This window comes from Pseudopipra pipra, chromosome 7 (assembly GCF_036250125.1).
Source record: "Pseudopipra pipra isolate bDixPip1 chromosome 7, bDixPip1.hap1, whole genome shotgun sequence".
NCBI classification, from domain to species: Eukaryota; Metazoa; Chordata; class Aves; order Passeriformes; family Pipridae; genus Pseudopipra; species Pseudopipra pipra.
The window spans coordinates 31,823,010-31,845,352 of record NC_087555.1 but is presented as its reverse complement, the minus strand read 5'-3'; the positions used below and the strand labels follow the sequence as shown (position 1 = coordinate 31,845,352).

Below are 22,343 nucleotides of genomic sequence, written 5' to 3'. Positions count from 1 at the left end.
TATGCACTTCAGGAGTTGACTACTGAATCCAAAAGAGATGAAAGCCCAAATTTGGAGAGAGATATAATTAGTGTCCAGTCTGACTCTGTTTTCTTGGTTGTTTGAATAAATTTTCTTCTAACTTGAGAAGAAAGGCTTTAATTTATGTCCTTCACAGTATTTGCTATTTCAAATGCTGTTTATTTGCTATTTCAAGTGTGCAGGACTTGCAGGAGCCTTAGGACTGTGTGTTTTATCTATGGTCCTGTTAGGAATTTTAAGGGAAAGTTCTTTATTTTAGTAAAATGGTTTTGATAGGATTATTTACTGAAGCATGATGCTAAAAATCCTGCTGGTCAAATGGCACATAGAAAAGTAGATAAATGAAAAGGAGTAACATTCTGATACTTGTTTGGATTTGGGTAGCAGGTTAGTCTCACATATGGAGCAAAGATACATTGTTCAGAGTGCTGCTTTTACGTGACTGTTCAAGTAATTGACAGCTGTTCAGTGTCTCTGGGTTATATGTGCCATTTCTCACATCATGGTTTAATCAGAACTGGGGACAGCTCTCTGGCCAGACAACTATTTTTTCTATAGAACTTCTTAGTACCATGGTACAATGTCAGTGAAGATTTTTGGTGTGAGGGTTCCTAAAAGAAGTTGCAAAAACTATAACGTTGTGTAATTAGTAACCTGAAACCAAATAACTTCATACAAAGTGCCATTTCTTTTTATTCAAAATGTATATTTGAAACCTTTTTCTCTAAAAGAAGTTGCTGTTAATTCCACAGTTCACAATCTAATTTGCCTTCCTAAACAACAGCTCTAATAATACTGTCCTAAACTCCATCAATCCCCCCCCACTTCCCAGCCATGGTCCTAGAATAGTTTAATAAGCTCTTCAAATGAGGCTTCATTAATTTTACAGAACATACCAGAGGACGTTCACTAGTGCTGTATATCTCCAGTTTCTGTGGAGTCAATTAAAATACAGCTACATTTTTCCAAATAAGCAAAGCAAAGCATATTTTTTATAATAGCATAACTTCTTTCTCCAGTCTTGTTTACTTCCCACTTCATAAAATTCAGAGATCTGTAATGAATTTCTCAGACATTACTGAGGTTTAGTAAAGTTCTTTTGTGTTTCCTTTAGGCTTAGTTTAGAACCTTCCTCATGCTTTCTACATTGTTATAATAAAATCATTCCATTAAATATAAATCTTTCACATGGGTTTTAAATAACATGAAAGATCAGCACTCAATCTATTCAATCTCTTGTTAGAAATAGTGGGAAATTTGGAACCTCTTTTTTGAAAATCAAGGCTTATATAGCATTTGTGTATTTCTTGGTAATTTTGCAGGTATTGATATGAACAGATACAAAGCCTTTTTCATAAGAGTCACAATTAATTTTGTTTGTTTGTTTTTTTGTTTTTGTTCTTGAGTGGTATTAAGTTATGTTTATCATGAGAAATTATAAATCGAGTGGTAGAAGGAAAAAATTGCTACAGTTCATCCCACAGTGTTTTAAATGTTTTACAAATGGACCTACTTACCTTTAACCGTCCTTTGCCAACGTTCAGTTTATGTGACAATCTGGTATTCCGTGGCCCAGCACTAATCACACAGAATGTGGACTGTCTTCAGATAGTCATAACTTTTTCAATCCAGTCAAAAATACAGAAGAGTAGAAGTTTTGTTAGAATAATCACTTCTAAGGAGATATGTAAATACGATATCCAGCAAAAGCTTTTTTTTCTTTGCAAAACTTTACTTAAGTTCATGGCCCTTTTCAAAGTGAATATGCTTGGACCTTGGCGTCAGAATGACAGTGATATCTAGGTGAGAGCAGCTTTACGGTCAAGATGTGACTTCATTCAAAACAATCCTATCCCACTGAACATGTTTTTGCCACAGAAAAGGTTTCCATTTAAATGAAATTAAAAATTTAAATGAAATTTTTGGATGAGCATGCTATAGGGCATAAATTGGTATTTTTGAAGCTCATGAAGCAAATTGACAAAAGTTCTGTCCTGTTTGTGTATTGTAATAAAGACATTCTAATTAATTTAACATACTGTTTTTCTCCACAGGTATATTAAAGACTCAATGTGTTTCCTAACTGTTTATGCCTTTGTTGTTGCAGATACAGCAGTGGTGTATAAAAACAGGAATGGACATGTTGTTGAATTGAATGTTGAAACAAATACAACTACATTATTATTGGAAAATACAACTTTTGTAAGTAATATATATATTATTTACTTCTTTCTAAATGGAAGTTTGCTAAGATTTTTCCTGTAATAGGAGGGAGAAAATACAATATGTAGATGGTACAGAAGATATGCTTATAACCTAGACTAGATTGTATATAAATGAAAAGTATAATCCATTCCTGTCTCAGTGAACGATTTCTGAGTGAAATTATTTGTTGTTTTATCCAACCTACATATAAATAACCAAGATGTTGGAGGATTTTCTATTGATTGTAGTCTGTGCTTTGTTCAGGCCATTTGAAGGCTCATGCTTGATGTATGCACTGATGAATCTGCCTGATTTGTATTAGAATAGGAGATTTCATAAAATGGGGGAATGCTACTCCAAATGTTGAGAGTTTGAATTTCACTGTTAGAAAAGGGGAAAAATGTTCAAAATTCATAGGAATATTTTCCTTAAAGCAATTGAAGATGCAAAGAAAAATGTATTTCCTAGTTACGTTAATCTCTGGTTTAGTTGTTCCTCTGTGCTTTAATGGCAAACTAGATGATTGGGGATTATTCCTCTTGACCAGAAAATAGTATGTACGTGAGGGTTTTGCATATGTTTCTGACTAGCAGTAATTGCTAAGGAGTGCTTCAATACTGTACTCTTCACTTACTTTTGTTTTGTTTAACACTGTTGTTCTCAGAGATACCACGTATATTCTACCCTATAATTCTCATTTATCAGGGTTTTGCAGCATAAACATGTGGCTCGTCAATCTTTCCTCATAAATACTCCATACAGACCACTGGCTGTTATTGTTAATCCCTGTATTTTTAATTTAGTAAAATCTTTTGCACCTGCAGACCCTAAAGGATGACTCATTTTCATCAGCGGTCTTTGGCAAATGCTGATTTTATTCCTGGTCTGTTCTTGGCCTTTGCTGATAGAGATTCTTCTTTTCAAAGCATAAAGCCTCGGGTGACCTTTACTTCTAACTTCTCAAACAAGAAAGAGGAGAGTAGAAGTTCAGGAAAAAGAACTTGATGCTGACTTCCTAGGTCCATGTAAAGATGAAGGAGAAGGGAGGAGAGAATCGTATTTTAATGGGGTGTGTGTGTGGCTCCCTTTCTGTGAGCTGGACCTTTCCATATGCTGGGATGTGCCTCAGGGTACCTCTTAGCCCAAAAAAGGCTGTCAGACACAATTAAAAGTGGGTGAAAAGGTGAATCTCTGTGAAGTACAAACTACAAAGTAGTGCAGAAGTACTTTCCCTCTTATCCATGTATTTGAGTGTGTGTGTGTGAGCGCTTGCCTGGCCAGGTAGAGGATTAACTGTGTCAGGCCTATGCACTGCCTTTAGTGTATATCTTGAATGCAAGCAGCTGCCTGGGCACCCCTGGCTATTAAACAGGGCTTTAATTACAAGACTTAAGTTTTCTTACAGATTAATTCATATACTTTTGGTTGCAGTTATTTGGCTCATGTGATGTAAAGTGTAATGCCAGCATGACAAGCTATTCAGGCCATTATGCTAAACCAGCCTTGCCACGTAACACTGGATTGGTGTGGACAGGCTGCTTCGTAATCTGAGTATGACCTCTTTTTGAAAAGTTGCTCTTCTCTGGGCTCTTCATGGAACCGACTTATCCTGAAGTCACACAAACTGAGTGAGCTCTAGACATTAGATATCTACTGTTAATTAGAAATATGGGAAACTAAAACAAAGTAGATAATATTCCAGCAACCATTTAACAATTGTGAGTGGAACAGAGATAAACAAAAACCTAAGTGTGTTCTTTCCTGCAAAGGTTCTCTCTTTACACAGTCAAAAGCTTAGAGTGTTAGAATTAAATAAAGTTAATTCCAGCAAGTATTCATATGGAAGTATAATAGAAAGCTGAAAACAGAGCAGAAGGCTCGATAAGTTTGTTGGTGTATGTTTGGAAGACAGCAGTGGGAAATGTTCTGCGCTGAGTTGTCTGTTGACACGGTGGCCAACAGTCCTAACAGGAAATCATAACATTACAGAGGCAGGCTGAAATCAAAAGCTGTCCTCTTCCTGTAAGCTTGCCTGCCTCCTAATTCACACTGCTAAATGTAATCTTCCAAAGTTATACACCTGGATCATTAATCAAACATTTTCCTCGCTCAGTGTCACATCTGCTTAATCACTGGTGTATAATTAGAATGGTGCTGGTTTAATGACTCTTCAGAGATGTCTTGTATTAATAATAAGTACAGTAGAGATCCAACATATGCAGTGGCACTGCAAGTTCCCTCATTCTTCCCTATCAAAGGGTTTTAGTCATGGAAGAGTCACCTTTTGCTGGGAGTTATTAGTATGATTTTAATCTGGGTTTGTTCTTCTGTTTGCTCAAATAGGGCAGAAGTGACAGTGTTTACTTAGTAATATTGATAATTGTCCATGGAAAAATGAACTGCCATGATAAACTCATTGCACGGAGGCAAGGGGCAAATAAAGACTCCTGATTGTCACTCCTGATTGGGCTGGGTTTGAAACAGCAGCTCAGAAGAGATTTGGTTTTTTTTCCCCTCATTGCTAAACCACTGAAGCAGTCTTCCACTGCTTAGAGATCACTGGCTCTTCTTTTGCACCTTAGAGATTGCCATTTTCCTGCAAAGTACGTATCTTTTACTCTTCTTTGTGTTGCTTATTGTCTAAAAGTCAGATATCCCTACTGAGGATCTCCTGTGCTCACTATATAGGTGCATCACCAAAAAAGCAGGCTGCAGGTTTTAAAAAAACATATGTTACATATATAAAATATTAAAAAATACCCTTTAAAATTATCTTTAATAATAGTCATGCATCCAGAAAGAAGAAAGACTAGTGTTTTGTCATTCTAAGATGCCCACTTCTCTTACATAGGGGAAGTATCTACTCCAAATTCCTGAATTACAGTATTTTTTTCCAGTTTCATCAGGTTTTAGTCAGAACTAGAAGAAATTTTTCCCTTAGAAATGGAATCCTTTTCTATAATCAATCTATTGATAAAACAATCTGACCTTTATATAATTAACAGCAGCAAACCAATATTATGGATAATAATTACAATGCCATGAGTGAAAAGAGTAGCTTGTAAAACACAAAGAATATCTATTAACATCTCTGATTGTTATTATTTAGAGATGTTTTCTAATATGTGTTTGTCCTCTGTGTATTCATGTAGTGCATCCTGTTTCAGCTGTCTAATAAACAGTTAAAGTCCTGAGCCAGCGGTGTATAAATGTTAACAGCTGGAGGCTGGACAAGTCTTCTATTAAGAGAAGCCAAAAAAAGCCCTAGACATTAATCTCTGAATGGCATCCTGATGTTTGTGATGCTGCCTTGATACTTGATTACAATATGTTCTCTGTGATCTATCTGAGATGCCTATCACCATGATCCTAAGTGATGAGCCTACCAGTTTTTCTGCATTTAGCAGTACTTTATTACACATCACACCTCCAAAATAAGTAGCATTATGCCACATTTATCTAAGTAATTTCAGTGTTTAACAAGCATTTGATTTATTCCTTTTGCTATCAACTATTACATAAAGTCAGTAAGAGCAGGTTACCAGTTCACTCACAGCACAGCCACAAGATGCAGCTAAACTGAGAAGAGTGCATGGAGGACCACATGGATTCTTGTGCTCAAGGGAAATTGTCCATCTGGTCCCCTATTATACTTCTAGCTCAGCTTCTCTAATCTGTTTTACAAACCTTAAACCGAAACCAAAATGAAAAAAGCAAACACAGAGATGAGAAAAAATGTGTGTGGGGACTGTGTGTTCTGGTATGGAACTTTCCAAATGTGTTGAATCCTCTGAAAGAAACCTGGAGAAGTTTTACCTTCATTTCTCCCTCTCAAAAAGCTCCAATAATTATGAAAGTGCTAAAACTTTAGTTAGCGCTCAGTTCTGCTGCTTTTGTGGTGCATATGTGCAAAATTATTTGGATACCATGGGTGCACCCTAACAAACACTCAGTCCAGGGTCCTCAGTCAGAGATAATTCTGGTGTGGCTTCTTAAGCCTTTCGAATGTAGTTGATGGGATATACTTTGAATCATCAGATAAAAGGCTGTTGTTTTGTTTTCAATACCTGACAATACAAGTGTAATTGTTTACAGTTTGTGAGCTCAAGGGGAAACTGCAATTTGGTGCACAGCAAACAGTTATTACTGAGTTGCAAACCTGTTTCCACGGGAGCATACCCTGGAATATGTTGTGTTGTTTTGTTATTGTGGACCATCTTTTACACAAGGATGGAGAGAGAAGGATTACTTCTCCCTGCCTGCAAGTGGTGAGCAGAGCAGGAGTAGTCATGGCTCGTGAATCACAAGTAGGCTGTGGCAGCCCAGCTGTGAAAACCCTGTGGAGGCCTTGCAACCAAAAACAGGGAATGAGAGTTTTAGTTCAAGCAGAGCTTTGGGCAGAGAATGTTTTGTGGTGTTTTACAGAGTGTTGTTCATAAACAGCCCTTCTTGTTCTCTACCTTTTGATTTTTTTTTGGTTGTTTTGTGCTCCCCATCACCACATTCCCTTCCTCTTTTGACACGAAACTCAGTGCAGCATCATAATGCAGTTATAGTTCCTTTGTTGATTAATGTAGATTTAATTGCAAGACTGGTTTACATGCTTATATTTTTAAGAGCCTTGCATAAGAGATTAATGAAAGGGCAAATAATAGTAAATACATTAAACAACATTATATAACCACATAAATATTAGCAATTGTTGCAACACTAGACATTTTAATGACCCACACATGTTGTAAATAGGTGGTTATGAATATTGTAAAATATCTCTACTCTCCCGTGCTCCTTTAAATGTTAAATAACCCCCTCAGCAAATCCTTTTCAGTAGGGGGGGTTTAGTAAGGTAGGATTTATTGTTGCAGTGTCCCGCTGTGCATCAAGGTGGGAAAGCCTGACATATGAAAGGGTTTGCAGTCACTGTAGCTTGGTGATGGCCATTGTTTTTTGTCCAAGTGAAGAATGTCCAAAATGCAAAACTGTCAGGTTAGAGTAGCTCTGTATGGGGTTTTTCAAAATAATATTCCTGATAAGATTGTTCTTTGATATAGTAAACAGTTAAGACCTAACTATATCAATGTTAATGAGGAACATGAGGGAAAAAAATTGCATGGCTGAATGGTTAGAAGTTATTTTCTAGCACAAAGGCAATGGTGCAAGGTCCCTGTGAGCTCCACAGATTGGTTCATGTCTATTTTTATGTCCTACAGTTTCAGGTGGGGTTGGGAATTTCGTTCCTGTTTTTGAGAACTATCCATCCATAGCATAGAGGTCAGCTTAGATCATGCTTTAAGGCACATTTGTCTTTTAAACTGGATGGGAATCCTGAGCCTTAACAGCTACAACACTTAACACTGCAACATTTTTGGATCTAGGTTAAATGCTCAGGTGACACAAGAAGTGGTGCATTAAGTAATGTAACCTTGGAAACCCAAGTTTTTCAACATTCCAATTATCATAAGTTTTTCTAATTACAACCAGACTCTATCTCTCAGAGATGCCCTGTTTTTACTGCTACAAGCCTTATTATGCTGGGCTCCACTCTCAGCTGCTCTCTCATCAAGGCTCCCCATTGTCCATCTCCTTTCAGTCACAGCAGTGGTAATAAAGGAGAATCCCATTGATCCCTTGATTGCTGGTACCACCCTAGGGAACTGTGATGTGGCAAATGCCTTCTGGTCTTGCAGCCACTTTAATTCTGTCTGACTTGACTCCTGCCGTGTGTTCTCATTTGGTCAATACCTGTCTGATAAGCTGAGCTGAATACCTGTAAATGCTGATGATCTCCAATACAGGGAGATCCTGCTATACCCTTAAGGTAAAATTCTGATACAGTTGTAGGTGTGTGAAACAGAGATGTATAATTTCCTAAGTAGTAGTATTGCCACCAAGCTTTAAAGTAACATTCCGGAGGTCTTGAAATATTTTATCCCAGATGGATAATGAAAAATTTTGCAGCCTAAATATGTGTAAAAGGAGCACAAAGCAATAATTGGAGAAGGATAATAATAGGAGTGTAGAAGATGGAAGTCTCTGGGGAAAACAGAAGCGCAAGAAACTGAAACAGGAGGAGGGGTACAACTAAGGGATGAAATCCAAAACCAACAAATAAGCTCCACAACAGTGAAAATTTCTTCTAATCAGTTTTGACTGTGATGTATTATTTCACTGAAAGCTATCCTACTGAAACTATGGAAAAAGAATATTATAAAGTATTTTACATATTATGAATACATTCTATCACAGGTAACTTCCATCTATCTGCTCTACAGCATATTTTTGATATGTAAAATGATATTTGATGAGGTAAATGTTATAGTAGTTAAAATCCACAAAAATAGTAAAAATAACATTTTATGGTAGGTGAAAGAATAGGGGAAAGATGAAGGAAGTAGCCAGTACATCAGTACCTCAGAACTAGGCTTCAAGAAAACAGCAGAAATAAAAGGGAGCTGATATTTAGGGGTTCTTGTTGAGGATGTGGAGCCTAAATCAAGCCTAAAACTTCTCCTAAACACACCCATAACTGGTATTTCTGTTAACAGCAAAAAGCATAGAAAATGCAAAGTGAAAAAAAAAATCAATGCAAAATATTTACATAGGAAATCAAAGTTGAGGATATATTGTTCATTGGAATATTTGTTCCATTTTAAGCGTCCATATGAAAAGGTGGAAGAAAAGCCAGTTCTTTATGTGCAAAACTATGATTTCACAATATTTGAATGTGGATGAAAGAAGGAAGCTGGAAAGGTGAAGGGCAAAAGTCTGTTTGAATGCTCTGTGTCCTTTTGCCTCCATTTGGATTTTACCATTGCAACCTATGCTGACAGTGAGATTAGCAGTCATTGCTTGTCCATGGGATCATCACATCATGCATCATTGTCAGGAGAAGAGTTAAAACTCTTATCACGTGAGGTATTTCAAAGAAACCTAGAAATGCAATGTTTCATATGGCTAGGCCTAATTATAAAATCTATGAGGGTTTTGGTTGAGTGAAGAATAAGATCAGTCATGTCTGAAAAAGTGATGTCAACTGCAACAGTATAAGAAGAATGGATGGCAGGTTTGTGAATTGGGCAGGGAAGACAGTGTACAAGTGTTTTAAAAACATTTTTTTCGCTCAGAATCATGCAACAGCTGGAAATGTAACTAATTTAAGGATTACAGCAATTTCTCTAGTCAAAATGTTTTCTAATTGCATAAAGCTGATGGTTTTCACAGGGATTTCAAGTCTTGATGTGGCTAGGTAAAGCTAGAGGAAAATAAGGAAATTACCTTCCCTTTGTTCTTGTGTTGTGCCTTGCCTCTTGTTGTGGTTTGGAAAGGGATAAGGGTAGGTATGGAGCACACAGGACAGCACAGTGTTGAGTTACCCCCAGCCCCCTGACTAGCTCATAGTGTGCAGTGATGCAGAGGGAAAGCAGCCCTGCTTCTGCATCCCTGGACTGGGCCTAGTTAGGCAGCTCTATTTCTCCCTGTTTCAGAGCTTATTTGTCCAGAACTACGTTTCTTAAGAGATCAAACACAGCTAAACTGTAGAGGCATAGTAAGGGGCAGTATTTAGGTCTGTCTTCCTGAATGAAGGCTCAATAGCTCCTGACAAAGCAAGAAGCTCGAGAGATTGTGGATACACAGACACGGTAACAGAACAACCATCCTCCAGATTTTTGACAAGACACTAGAAGTTTTTTAATTCTCAATGAGTTTCCAATATGATATTTTCCCAACACTTTCTTTCAAACTCAAAAATATGTTCTCCTGAGAAGAGAACAAACCCTTGGGGTCAGAGTCTTCACAAACTTCTTTTTAATTAATAAATATATCTAATCCCTATAGTGAATGTCTCAATAGATAATCTCCCAGGAGCTTGAGTGGCATAGATCTCACCTCCTACAGCAGGGACTGAGGTTTTCTTTTAAACTCATCACCAGTTGATCTAGTCTCCTCAGTCGTAGAGTAAGGCATCTTTTGGTTGATGAAATACCTTAGACGTGGCTGTGGGGAAAAAGTGAAATGTCTTTTGTTTTAGTGACTCACAGATCCTGAGCTTACTTGCCATGTTAAGCAGGAAGAAGGAGTCAGGTGATTTTTTCTTTATTTCCTACTGTTAATCTAGAAGGGCTTCTTCTGTGAATATGAGAAGGCAGTTTCTGAATTAATTGCCAAAATTGAGCTTGTCCTTACAAAAAAACAACCCCAACACCAGAACTCTAAAGAAAATTTTAACCCCTTTAAGTGACTTTAAGTTACTTAAGTCTCTTGCAATTCTACTAGAATTAAACATCTATTTCATTAAAGGCTTGATTTTAAATCCAACTTAAATGAGCTAATTATGGTTTTATAATAGTGTAAAGAAATCAGCATTGCCATCAAATTTGGCAATGAGTACGTGTTTTCTGCTGGTCAATTTTTAGTTTCTTATTTCTGAAGTAAAATATTAAAAAGTATGAAACAGCTTTATACTCCTTTTACCGAGGAAAAAACATTATACCAACAAAAAGAAAACTATTTTGCCAAAACCATTATCTTCAATTAATAAAATTACATCTTTTGGCATTGCATGTACGTCATGTGTCTGAGACATTTCTAGAGGCAAGCAGAATTCTGCAGGTGAGTGCCAGCTGAATGAGCAAGGTCATCTTCAGTAGGATTCAAATGATTTTAAATCCCAAACCCACAACACTCTATACTTGGATATAGAATATAATATGCAAGTTGTTCTTGCTGGTGTTGCCTCAAACTGCCAACAGTTTACAGCTGAGCTACTCAGCTGTCTGCATGAAGTACCTCATTACTTGTAAGGTGGCATAATCAGGGACCGAAGATTCTTACTAAATGTATGAAATGGTAAGCACTGCATGCCCTGAGAATGAATTTGGAAAGTTGCCTGGGTTATATATTGCTGAAAACTGAGGTAGGGGGGCAATAATTAATATACTGCTAGAAAAAGGAGGAATTTCATGTCTAAAAATGTTTTCAGTGAAGTGCCAAGAAAAGGGAATCTTATTCATAGATTAGCATTAACACAGTTTATGCTTAAAGATGGTCAACTCTGAGGTTTGGTTGTTTTTTTTTTCCATCTACTTTCCTCAAGTCTGCAGATTTGTCTTCTGACTTCTGATACTGTTACACTGCTGTATCAAACTAATACCGTTTATCTTCAAAACTAATTTTTTCCCTTTGATGTCTTTGGATAGTTTGATCCTAATACCTGGGAGTCTGAGTTTAATCTGTATATCAAAATGTAGCATCTTTTCACTTGATTGGAAGATTTTGTTGTTGTTGTTGTTGTAAATTACTCCTTAGCTACTCTGAATGTATTAGTTTGTGACTTCTGCTTTGGGTACCTTAAACCCCCATTGAATTCATTAGTTTAGCTGTGGGATTAGATTAAGCAGAACAAATGCTTAAGAAATAAAATAAGGGAAAGGCTTCCTTTGAATAGTGGATAGAAGTTGTTCTGCATAGCTATTCATTTATTTGTTTTCATCTTGCACCTTTGTGGTTCAGTTATTTTTTTCTGTCCTACTTTTTCAATTCTTATCTGGATTTTTCACATCCTTCTGCAAATAGATGTCTTGAGATTAATTTAAAATTATTTCCTTCAGTGCCCTTTAAAGCACATTCTTATCTTTCTCATGCATTAGATGCATTAAATTATTTCTGACAACAGCATTACTCCTTGATTAAATTACAGCCTTGAATTCAATTGGGTGTCATGTAGTCCTGGGTAGATGTAAAGCATTATTAGTTTTATAGTGCTAGCTTATGTTTCACTTTGCTTTCTGCTAAGAACTTTTTTTCTTGTAAGAAAGATTTTTGCTTTAGTGCAAGTTGTCTTGCACAATGTTTATGTATTTGGTGTTAAAAGAAAAGCAATAGGGACATGTTGCACACCTATTCTTTTTCTTGTGTGTTATCTTTAAGTCTTAACCTAGTTATGAATCTCTCTTATAGTCATTCCTGAAGTACATACCAACCAAAGTGTCTGCTTTCATCCTCTATAAATGAATTGGTTATAGTTGTTATCCTTGAGCTTACTGCTTGTAGTAATGATAAAAAACTCATCAGCTTCTTAATTAGTATTTAGTGTTGAAGCCAGATTCATCTGTTGCCACTGTAGTGATACCACCTAATCAGGCTAAGAATTATTTGAGTCCTTCTTTTGTAAAAATTACATCAGTGTTCTAAACCAAATCTGTCTTATCAATGGGAAAGTCTTAAGTGAGTTGTAAGACAATTTGGGAAAAAAATTTCCTATAGCAAACTCTCACTTTTATTGTTACTTCATTGCAGGTAACATTCAAAGCATCAAGATACTCTGTTTCACCAGACTTAAGATTTGTTCTTCTTGCTTATGATGTTAAACAGGTAAGTCAACTATTATTAATCAAAAAACCTCTAAATTAAAACTCTGAAACCATTGTTTTCTGTGTTTCATCTGTGATCCCACATAATATAATAGGATTTATTAATAAATTTCTAGATTTCTCTTCCCAGATTTCTAGATTTCTCTTCCCAAAACCTTCCGATGCAATGATGGGGAAGTTTGTATTTGAGTATGTAGGGAAGTATTGCAAGGTTCTCAGGGGAGAACCCTGAAGGGTTCTTGCTGGTTTTTGCAGTAGAGCCTTCATGGCACTTAAACTGCTCTGTTTGCTGTTTATGTGAAAGCCTATCTTTTGATGTTTCTTCTGTTTTAAGCAGCTGTACAGGTCATTTATGGACTATACTAAAAACAAATCTAGACTGATTCATGTCATGAAAGTTTTATTGTTGGCTTCAGTAGTCTGAAGCCTGATAGTCTGAAAGTCTATATAATGCAGTATATTCTTTGTTTCTTATACTATTTAGAGATTTTATAGGCTATTATGTTGTCAAAAAGAGTTTTGATCAATAATACTGTGTAGCGTTTTCTAAAATAAATCTTTGAACGCACAAAAAAATAGTTTTATGAATTTCTTCTCTGCATATTGATGTTTGTATAAAAAAGTGCTATTAAAATATGAATTGTTTTTCATGAAAGAATGGTTCTGGCTTGGTGGACTCAGTGATTATTCAAACAAGTTAGGTCGTTTTGTTTGTTCTAAAGATGTTGTAAAGTGATTTGTTCACTTTGCATTATTACTTGTATTCAAGTAGGGTTTTCATGTACCAATTTTAGGGAATTCCAGATGAAGCTCTTTTTACAGTATGTATATATCATTAGGAAAGAGCTGCTGTTGTTTAGTTCACTGTTTTTGTGATAAAGAGCTCCAATTTGATTCCTATCTGAAGTATACTTGCTTCTTGCTGTTTCCCCTTTTGATTGGTTCTTATTTTGTGAAAGTGTTTAATAATCCCTCATAATTGCTTAAATTCCTCATTTGTTCTATTGAAACTTTAATTTTGAGTGTTTTTTTTTTGTTTGAGATTTTGTGAGCAGTAGCATATATAGCTGATATAGGTAGATAAGGAAAGCATGAAAGTATCCATCACACTTTATTAAATCTAAATTAGTTGGCATCAGGGATGAACCCCTGCCCCACAACAAAGATGGTCCATTGACATGCAAATAGCTCTCAATGCTTGCTGGGTCTATCCCTCCCTTTGCAGTAGAACTCCCTTTCTATATTTCATTTTTGATTTTGTTGCAAAAAAGAAAATTTTCCATCCTTTCTCAGTCGAGTTACATAGAGGAAAGAGGTTTGCAGCATTTACATTTTCCGTCTGGTCATTTCCTTTGCTCATGCATATTGACAAGAAGTAATTATAATGAGAAATGAGCAGGCAAACAAGCAGTTTGTGGTGGTAATCCTCATGGCTTTGAATGAGGCTTGTGTTGCTTACTCTTGACTACTTCAGCTGGGCTCATGGCTTTCAAACCAGACACATACTGTGGTTTTTGTGTCTTCTAGAAGTGCTGGTGATGGTGCTAAAATTTGTAATAGCTGGATGTTGTCACTCAGATGTAAATAATACCACTGAAGTCTCTTAGCTCCTGAGAAAAATGTGTTGCTTAAGGTGAAAGGAAAAATAAACAAAAATCGTGTGAGCCAATTCATTCAGAAGTTGCAAAAAAATATTATTGTGAATATTTGGTAAAAAACCTTTTTTTCTTCCAAATTTTCTGTTTCTTGGGATATTTCTTAGGCTGGTAAGGCACTTCTGTTTGCTCTAAATCTGTTGGAGAAAAGGTATGCAATGCCTTGGGAAGCCTTTATATTTTTTCATAACTAATGCTTCCAAATAACACAAAGTGTTAAGTTAGTGTTCATACTTCTTGAGCCTTCTCAATTTTTTCTTTGTCAGTCAGAGACAGACTTACTGAGTAGGGTTGAAGGGAAATCAACCTGTCTACCTTACTTGTTCCCTCAGCTTTTAACTATAATTTATTAAATTTATTGACTATAAAATTAAAATCAATACTAAACAGCATAATGTAATTGGAGAGTTTTAAATTAGTTTCATTAGGAACAGGCTGAATTCCTTCTTCATACCTCTTTTGAGTGTAACTTTTTATGAAACTGAGGAGTTGTTTGTTGTCATGTGTTACAACACAGGGTTGACTCTATTAATATCCAGTTCAAGGAACCACATGTAACTTATTGTAGGCATTTAATTGATCTCACCATCTGCTATAGATTGCCACAGACCTCTGGACTTTACTACTTATGTTTGACCCTTATTTTCCTTTCTTTGTTAAGATTTAGGTCTATAATTGCCCTGTAATGTATTTGATGGGATTTCTGCTTTTGCAGACTCTCAAGAGTTTGGGATGTTAAAATTATAATAGTTGTTTACATACATCAGACTGTGCTCTTTGTAACATACAGTAATACAGCTGGAACAGATTTATTAATCAACAGTTTTATAAATAAGCTAGTGTGTTTCTGCTGAACAGATTGGAGGAAAATAGAGACAAATGCTCTTCAGACATTTTGTCATGAAATTGTAATTAGAAACAAGGTTATTTTGATGTTTGGATTAAAAATAAATGTTGAGTTAAATTAAATAGTTGAATATTTATTTTATTGTTGTCAGCATTTTTTCTTTAATCTATTTTATGCTTGGAATGGCAAACTTTAATTAAATTTGCAGTTGTTTCAGCACAATTAAGAATGTCCTCTACGCATAACGGAACATAAATCTGCATGAAAATAAGCCATCTTTGAATACAAAAGTAATAATTGAATGAATCATTTAAATCGTGCTTAATAGAAGGAAGAAAAGCATTTCATGTGGCATAGCAGCTGTTTTAGTATAGCTCTATAAAAATAATATGGAAGAAAATTCTTCTTCTAAGGAATTCAAGGTGGTGTAAATTGATTTTCAGACATCAGGTTCCCTCCATCTCCATCATAGCAGGTCACAGAACCCAAGCTGGTATTGCTGGCATCATTCCTGTGACTATCTGGAGTTTTCTGCTGTAACACAAGGCTGTGGCAATTATGGAGGTACTTTCTGTGTGCTCTTTTCTGCAGTACTCCATAGTTCTCCACACTTCTGAAATGCTTTCATCAATTCTCTGAGTTTTTTGACTTTGCCAAAACTTCCATGGATCAGCTGTGTGTAGTGTATAATGTTCTTTCTTTCTGTTGCTTGCCATAATTTGGTGAACATCGCTGAAAAAGTCTCATTTTGGAAGGCAACAGATCACTAAGTAGAATCTAATTTGAGAAATTCTTGCTGAATATTGTGCCATCCTGATTCTTCTGGGACAGTGGGAACACAGCACCAGGGAAATTATTATACATATTGTATGTGAGAGAGGACAGTTTTGCACTGCTATATCTTTTTGATTTTCCTTTGAAAACTGTCAAGGTGTGAGCAAAGAATGTGACTCTCTGAGAGACAGAGTAACTAAACCTGTTGAGATTTCAAGAGGAAGGGTTATTTCACTGTTGCTTTCAATAAGGACTGTGTTAAAATGACATTTAAAATTTTTCTCACTCTTCTAGTGGTGTTATTCACAACTACCAAAACCTGATTTATGTTTTGATTAGAAAGTGGAAATCAGACACTCTGTTCTTGCATCAGTGATAAAGAATGGGGCTGAAACTTGCAGAACAGTGAGCACTGATGTCCTTTGAAATTCTTTTACCATTGGGAAATTTCCATGTCCCTTAGCAGGTTATACCTTGCAGGTTGTTCATGGACTCCACATGAAATGAAAGTAAGTTTTATTCAGATATTAGTGAGTTTTTTGCTCAGACATCCTGGGCATTTTCTCCCCATGCTCTTTGCAGAGTACAATGTGCCACAGAAGAGCAAATGAAGTAGATGAGATCAGATCCTCTTTTTCTTCATTTGATTTAATAGCCCTTCCTTGTGGTTTTGTGAGTTTTTTTCCTACAAACTGTAATTTCCTTCTCCCTGCTTTCAAATCTCTTTTGAATACCAAATTTCAAGATTTTTTCCTACTTTATTCTCTTTTCTATTAATAATGCATCATTTCTGTTTTCAAGTAATTCAACAAGATTAATTATGTGAGAGTTTTTTTAGCTCTTGGTTCAGAAATGTGCTTAAACACAGTTTAAAGTTCAGCTCTAGTTTAGAAGTGCAAGCATAATATATACTGTCTGAAAAAGGAAATCTTTCCCTGAATTAGGGCTTCAAACTGTAATCTCTTTTTTAGCTAGAGAGTTCTAATGAAACAATGCATTTAGCTTAATGCACCATGAAAATAGCTTCTAATAATTCTTATGGTAAGATCAGGATGAAGAGGAACCCAAATCCTTTTCAGAAAGGTGGGAGAAAAATAATTTTAGATCTTACCATCACTCATTCAGTAGGAGTGAAAAATATTTCAAAAGCGTATCTGAGTATTTTTAGTTTAATGTATTGAAGTAAAAATGAGAGTCCAATATAGTGTTTAAAGCAAAGAAACCCCAAGTTACTTCTCTGCTGTGTGCTAATCACTTTGCTGCTGTAATGTCTATTTTTAGAGGGTAATGATAGGGAGTACTGACCACAGTCTACAGCAAGTAAAGGCCAAACACCAAGTGACATTCTCATCAAGCTTTTAGAGCTTGCTTGTGGTACTGGCTTACTCAAGTGCACTGAAGGGATCTTCAGGAGTTTGTCTGCAGATTAGAAGAATCCACGAGGGGCAAAATTCAATGAAGTCTTAAATTATGATTATCTGTTCTGCAATAGGAGATTACCTTTCTACCAATTAGGTGGAAACTAAATGTCCAATTGTCAGTAAACCTCTCGGTCAGTGAAATTCATTATTGAATTTTTGTTCAGCAAAAGTTAAAGGATAAAGACATCAATCACCTGGTATTATGTCGTATTATCATGACGCTGGTTTTAATGTGTGCAGATGTTTTCAACAGGATAGTATATACAGCGCTTATGAAAGGCTGGCTTTGAGGAGCATTATCTGGAGTACCAGCTAAGGGTTGGAGACTTAAATGACAAAGATGAAATGAAATCTGTCATCTAACACATGGAAACAATATTTTCTCAGCAAGATTATTTCATACAAAAGAATAACAAAAGACTTTTTAAACCAACAGTATTTTATGTAGCTCTCTCTATGAAGTAAAGATCTGATACAAAATTCATGCTATCAACTATTTCCTCCATAAATGCATGCTGCTTTAGATAAACCTGTTTTTCATGTGTATTTCTGTGGGTCCTCAGGGTAATCTTTCATTTGTTCATTCTGAGATGAGTCCAGAGGCAAACATGCATGTGTATACTCCTGATCTTATGGGATCGTAAATTGAAGTCTGATCCAGACATGACTTTCCCATTTATCTTTATCTGTTGTCAAGAACACAAATAACCATTTTTTAGCAGCTTTAGTGTAGTGAGAGGGAAAAAAAAAATAAGAAGGGAATTTAAAGTGAGTTACACCCCCAAAATGTGAAGTTATTTCTTGCAAATATGTTTTTGTGACATATTTTATTCCTCTCTTAGGTATGACAAGATTGGGTGCTCAAAAGGTCAGCTGCTGAGCAATTCATGGAAGCAGGCTGCTCAAATTTCCCCCTTTTAAAGGCTGTTGTTTTACTTTGAGTTGAAGTTTTAGGTGGTCAGATTAGAATGTGGTAACATGACAGCTGGGCTGTAGGTTACCTCGGCATACTACTCATCTTTTACATATACTTGACTTTATTTTTTATAGCTCCTCAGATATGCAAGGCATTTTAAAGATATAAAAAGCCAAGGTCTTTGCCTGAGGAGATGATGTACTTTGTAGTAAAACCTGGTAAAATGAATTTTGTGCCACTACATACTATAATAGATTATCCCATAGGAGTGACTATTCATGTGAACACAGTATCCCACTTCTATCCAGGATTTTATCTAAATTATTGGCAAAACATAATAACCACCAGTCCCCATAAATAGAAGATGGGGAAAATAGAAAGAGCATATTTCATGCTGAGAATCATGGACACTGATGTTTGTTTAGCATTTGTCTGATAAACAGACTTCACATTTCCTCTCTGTTGAGTTGAAGTCCTGGAAGTCCTTCATTCAGTTCATCAGACAGATTACTACCTTACTACTTATTCGAAGTTACACCTGGAATATCTGCATATCCTGTGCATTATTTAGCTTTCTATATGCATTATTGTGTATGAATTTTTGGTGTATTTGTGGTGGGATTTTGGAACTGTGCGCTGCCAGGGTTTTACTGTGGTCACCAACAGAACAGGGTTTGAACTGTCACAGTTACATCATTTAAAAAAAATTCTGAACTAGAAAGGTGAGAAACTGGACTACTGTTTGGGTGCTTCCACTGTTTTTTTTAAATTCTGATATAGTAGCTATCATGTCACATACTTGTCCATATTTATCCACTTCCTGTTTTTTCTATGTTGATTCATATATGCAAGTTCAGCCTTGTGTAGCAGTTAAAAAAAAAACATAGTAAACTACATGAGACAGGGTGTTGCTGCTTTTCATATAACTTACTGAGTTTTTCTATTCCATTTTGTGCTTACAGGATTGCTGTTCGACCTCATTTTTTATAAGTAAACAAAATAAGTAATTCTAATGTAGATAGAATATGAGTTTTTTTCCTTGTTCAGAGTTGCCAGAGGTAAAAAATCAGAATTCATGTTTCAAGTTCTTGTTCAAAGACAGTATTGAGAAAAGAAAATTGTACTTTTCCGTTGTTCAGTAAAAATGGATTCTAGGGTATTTAGCTTTTCAAACAAAATGTTTATTGACAGAAAAAGTATTTATTTTCAATAATATTGTCATTCTTATCAAGCATGAGTACCGTTATTTCAGTAGGACTTAGATGGTGTCCAGCTGAGTTTCTGAGATGCAGCAGTTTAGAAACTCAGTCTTAACTCTGATTTTTGCATGGTTGTATTCCTACATCATATAATAATCCAAAGGGACTGGAATCCCACTGTGCTAATGCTATAGAAACAGGCATTATTACACTATTTAAGTCAGCAGCTCCATTAATCCATGAACGATTTATTTCATACAGTATAAGTTCCAGCTTCTGCTGTGAAACTGCCAACCCTTTGACATCCCTGTTCCTCTCTTGTGCATTGATAATATGTAGCTATGTCCCAGAAATGTCCATTGTAAGCAAAGAGTTTGTCCATCACAGCCCATGGACAGAAAAGAGTTGTATTTAGAAGGTATTTATTTGTTTGTTTTTTAATTCCACATATCTTGTGTGTACTAATGGTTGTTACCAGAAATAGTGAACAACTGAAAGCTAGTTATATGGTGTAATGTTTGAGGCTTTGTAGAAGATGGGGTACTAATGATATTTTTATCAAAGATATGTAAGAATAAGTCTCCCTCAGCAATGCTGAATGAAAAAAATAAGGGGCTGTTTTGATAAAACAAAAACAACTAAGGGCAGCCTGAATAAATAACAGGGTAAGGACTGTTAGGAGTCCTAATTGGACGCTGCATCAGTAGCTGTTAAAGTCTGGAAAAGCTGAACAGAGCTTTAATTTGGATTGAAATCTACCAGAGTTCACCACAAACAACTAGAGTCAACTGATACACCCACCTGTTTTTAATGATTCTTTGTTCCATGTTCCCAAGAAATAATAATTCCCTTCCTTGCTACCAAAAAAATATGGACTAAAAGAATATTTTACACGTCTCTCAGTTTTGACAGGTTTTACCCTGAGCATGAATCATTGTTACTTCAGCTGCTACATTTATTGATTTCTCAAATACAAGAGCTGGCTCACATCAAATACCATGAATAAATGACTTCTGAGGAGCAAAATCACTTCATGGACTTGACTGACCCATTGTGTTATAACATTTTACTGAAATGCCATGTATGTTTTATATGATGTAGGTATCAGGATATCTGCAGGTCTAACTTAAAGACATACTCTTTCTATATGGACCGAAAAGAAACAAGATTGAATTACTTAAAACAAATGCCTACAGTCCAGTTAGTGTGTTCAGTACACTTACAAAATCCATTTTAAAGAATGGAGTTTTTTTGCTTTTATTTCATTTTTCATAATATCCTCTATCTGAAATTCAATAATAATGTATCTTACTGAGAAGTGTGATATGCATTATAGCTTTCTCATTAAACTTTTAAATAAGATACCATTAGTATTGATGAATATAATCCCAAATGGTCATTTAATCTTAAAATAGTCATTGATCACACATTCAGAATTTTAGTCTTGCAGCCAAAATAATATATATTGTTAGTGGTCATGAATTTTATACTACTATCAATTAACATCTTTCTTTGGCTGCAGTGTTATGAATTAGATTTACAAATTAAGGATGACTTAGTGAGTTTCTGGTTTGTTTGGTTTTTTTTCCTGAATGCAACAACATTTGCTAGAAAATCTTTTCAGATGCATTTCATATATGAAATAGAATGCTGAAGCACAGTCTAGAAGCCTAAAGTTCTCATCTTTTAAAGTATCTTGGTTTTGACTTATTATAGAAATTGAGAGGGAAAGTTATTCCACGATGTTGACTGATGTGCTAGCATGTGGTTTAAGTTTGTTTTTTTGAATGTCTTTAGAAAAAATGAACTGAATATCTTTGTAGAGGAGCCATGATGTTTTTCACATGTTTAATGTGTCATAGAATCATAGAATGTTTGGGTTGGAAGGAACCTTAAAGATCGTCTTGTTCCAACCCCCTGCTATGGGCAGGGATGCCTTCCACTAGAATAGGTGGCCTTGAACACTTCCAGGGATGGGGCAGGGATAATATATAAGGATATATTTAAAGATATATATGTATGCTTGTATTTAAGTAAATATAGATTGAAATATTTGTTTTAAAATATCCTATCAGTAAATAACAACACAAAGTGCAAACAGAAAGGGTTAATACTTCTCCAGTCTTATCCTTTTTGTCATACATCTGTTGACTGAAGTCTGTCAGTGATGCTACCTTGAAACCAAAACTCCAAAACTTTATCTGTAGATCTTATTTCATTGGTAAAATGCAATCAAGCATAATTAGACTTTGCCTAGAGAGGCACTTTCAGGACCTAGTTGGAGCAAACCTGGTCTGGATTCAGTGTTGATCCTGCTTTGTGCAGGAAGTTCAGCTGATGACTTCCTGAAATCTTCTCAACTTGGTTGAGTGTGTGAGTCAGTATGATCACATGAGCAGTATTCCCCCTTGTGATAAAGATTCCAAAGATTAAAAAAAAACCTTTGGTTTTTTTGGAACTGTTCCCAAGAAGGAGAACAAACAGCAAATGTCTACACAAATGTTCAGTTTCATAAGGTGCCAAATATTCCTTAAAACATTTTCAGTAGTTTTATTTAACCTTTTTTTTTATGTTCACTTAGATTCTTATTTCCAAATGTTTCCATACTTTTGTGTGTATTAGAAATTTCATCTTTTTCCTCTACAGATACATGAATGGGTACAGTTCTCACTGCAGTTTGGTAGGAAGAAGTTCTGAATTGTTTCTGTGCTGCAAAAATGAGGAAAATCAGATGAAAGGAAAATGTAAACTTTGACTGAAGGTTCACAATCACTTTTTGTTATGATTAAATAGTCAAACAGGGTGGCTAACCTGTTTGAAACCGATTACTCTAAAATGTGAGAGGGGGGAAAATAAATGCTTTTCAGTTATTCCGCATAGGTCTATCAGTGGTGCACATTGAATAATAATTAAATTTTGCTTAAAATAGACAAGT

The 22,343-nt window shown here is 35.6% G+C and overlaps 1 protein-coding gene across 2 annotated transcripts in view; it reads left to right on the top strand.

The window, feature by feature from the left end:
• DPP10 (dipeptidyl peptidase like 10) overlaps positions 1 to 22,343 on the top strand; it is a 480,022-nt gene that overhangs the window by 340,350 nt on the left and 117,329 nt on the right. For both annotated transcript variants that reach the window (XM_064661527.1, XM_064661526.1), the window contains exons 4-5: positions 2,129 to 2,223; positions 12,523 to 12,597. In XM_064661527.1, coding sequence (XP_064517597.1) covers positions 2,129 to 2,223; positions 12,523 to 12,597 — 170 coding nt within the window. The remainder of the gene's footprint in view (positions 1 to 2,128; positions 2,224 to 12,522; positions 12,598 to 22,343) is intronic.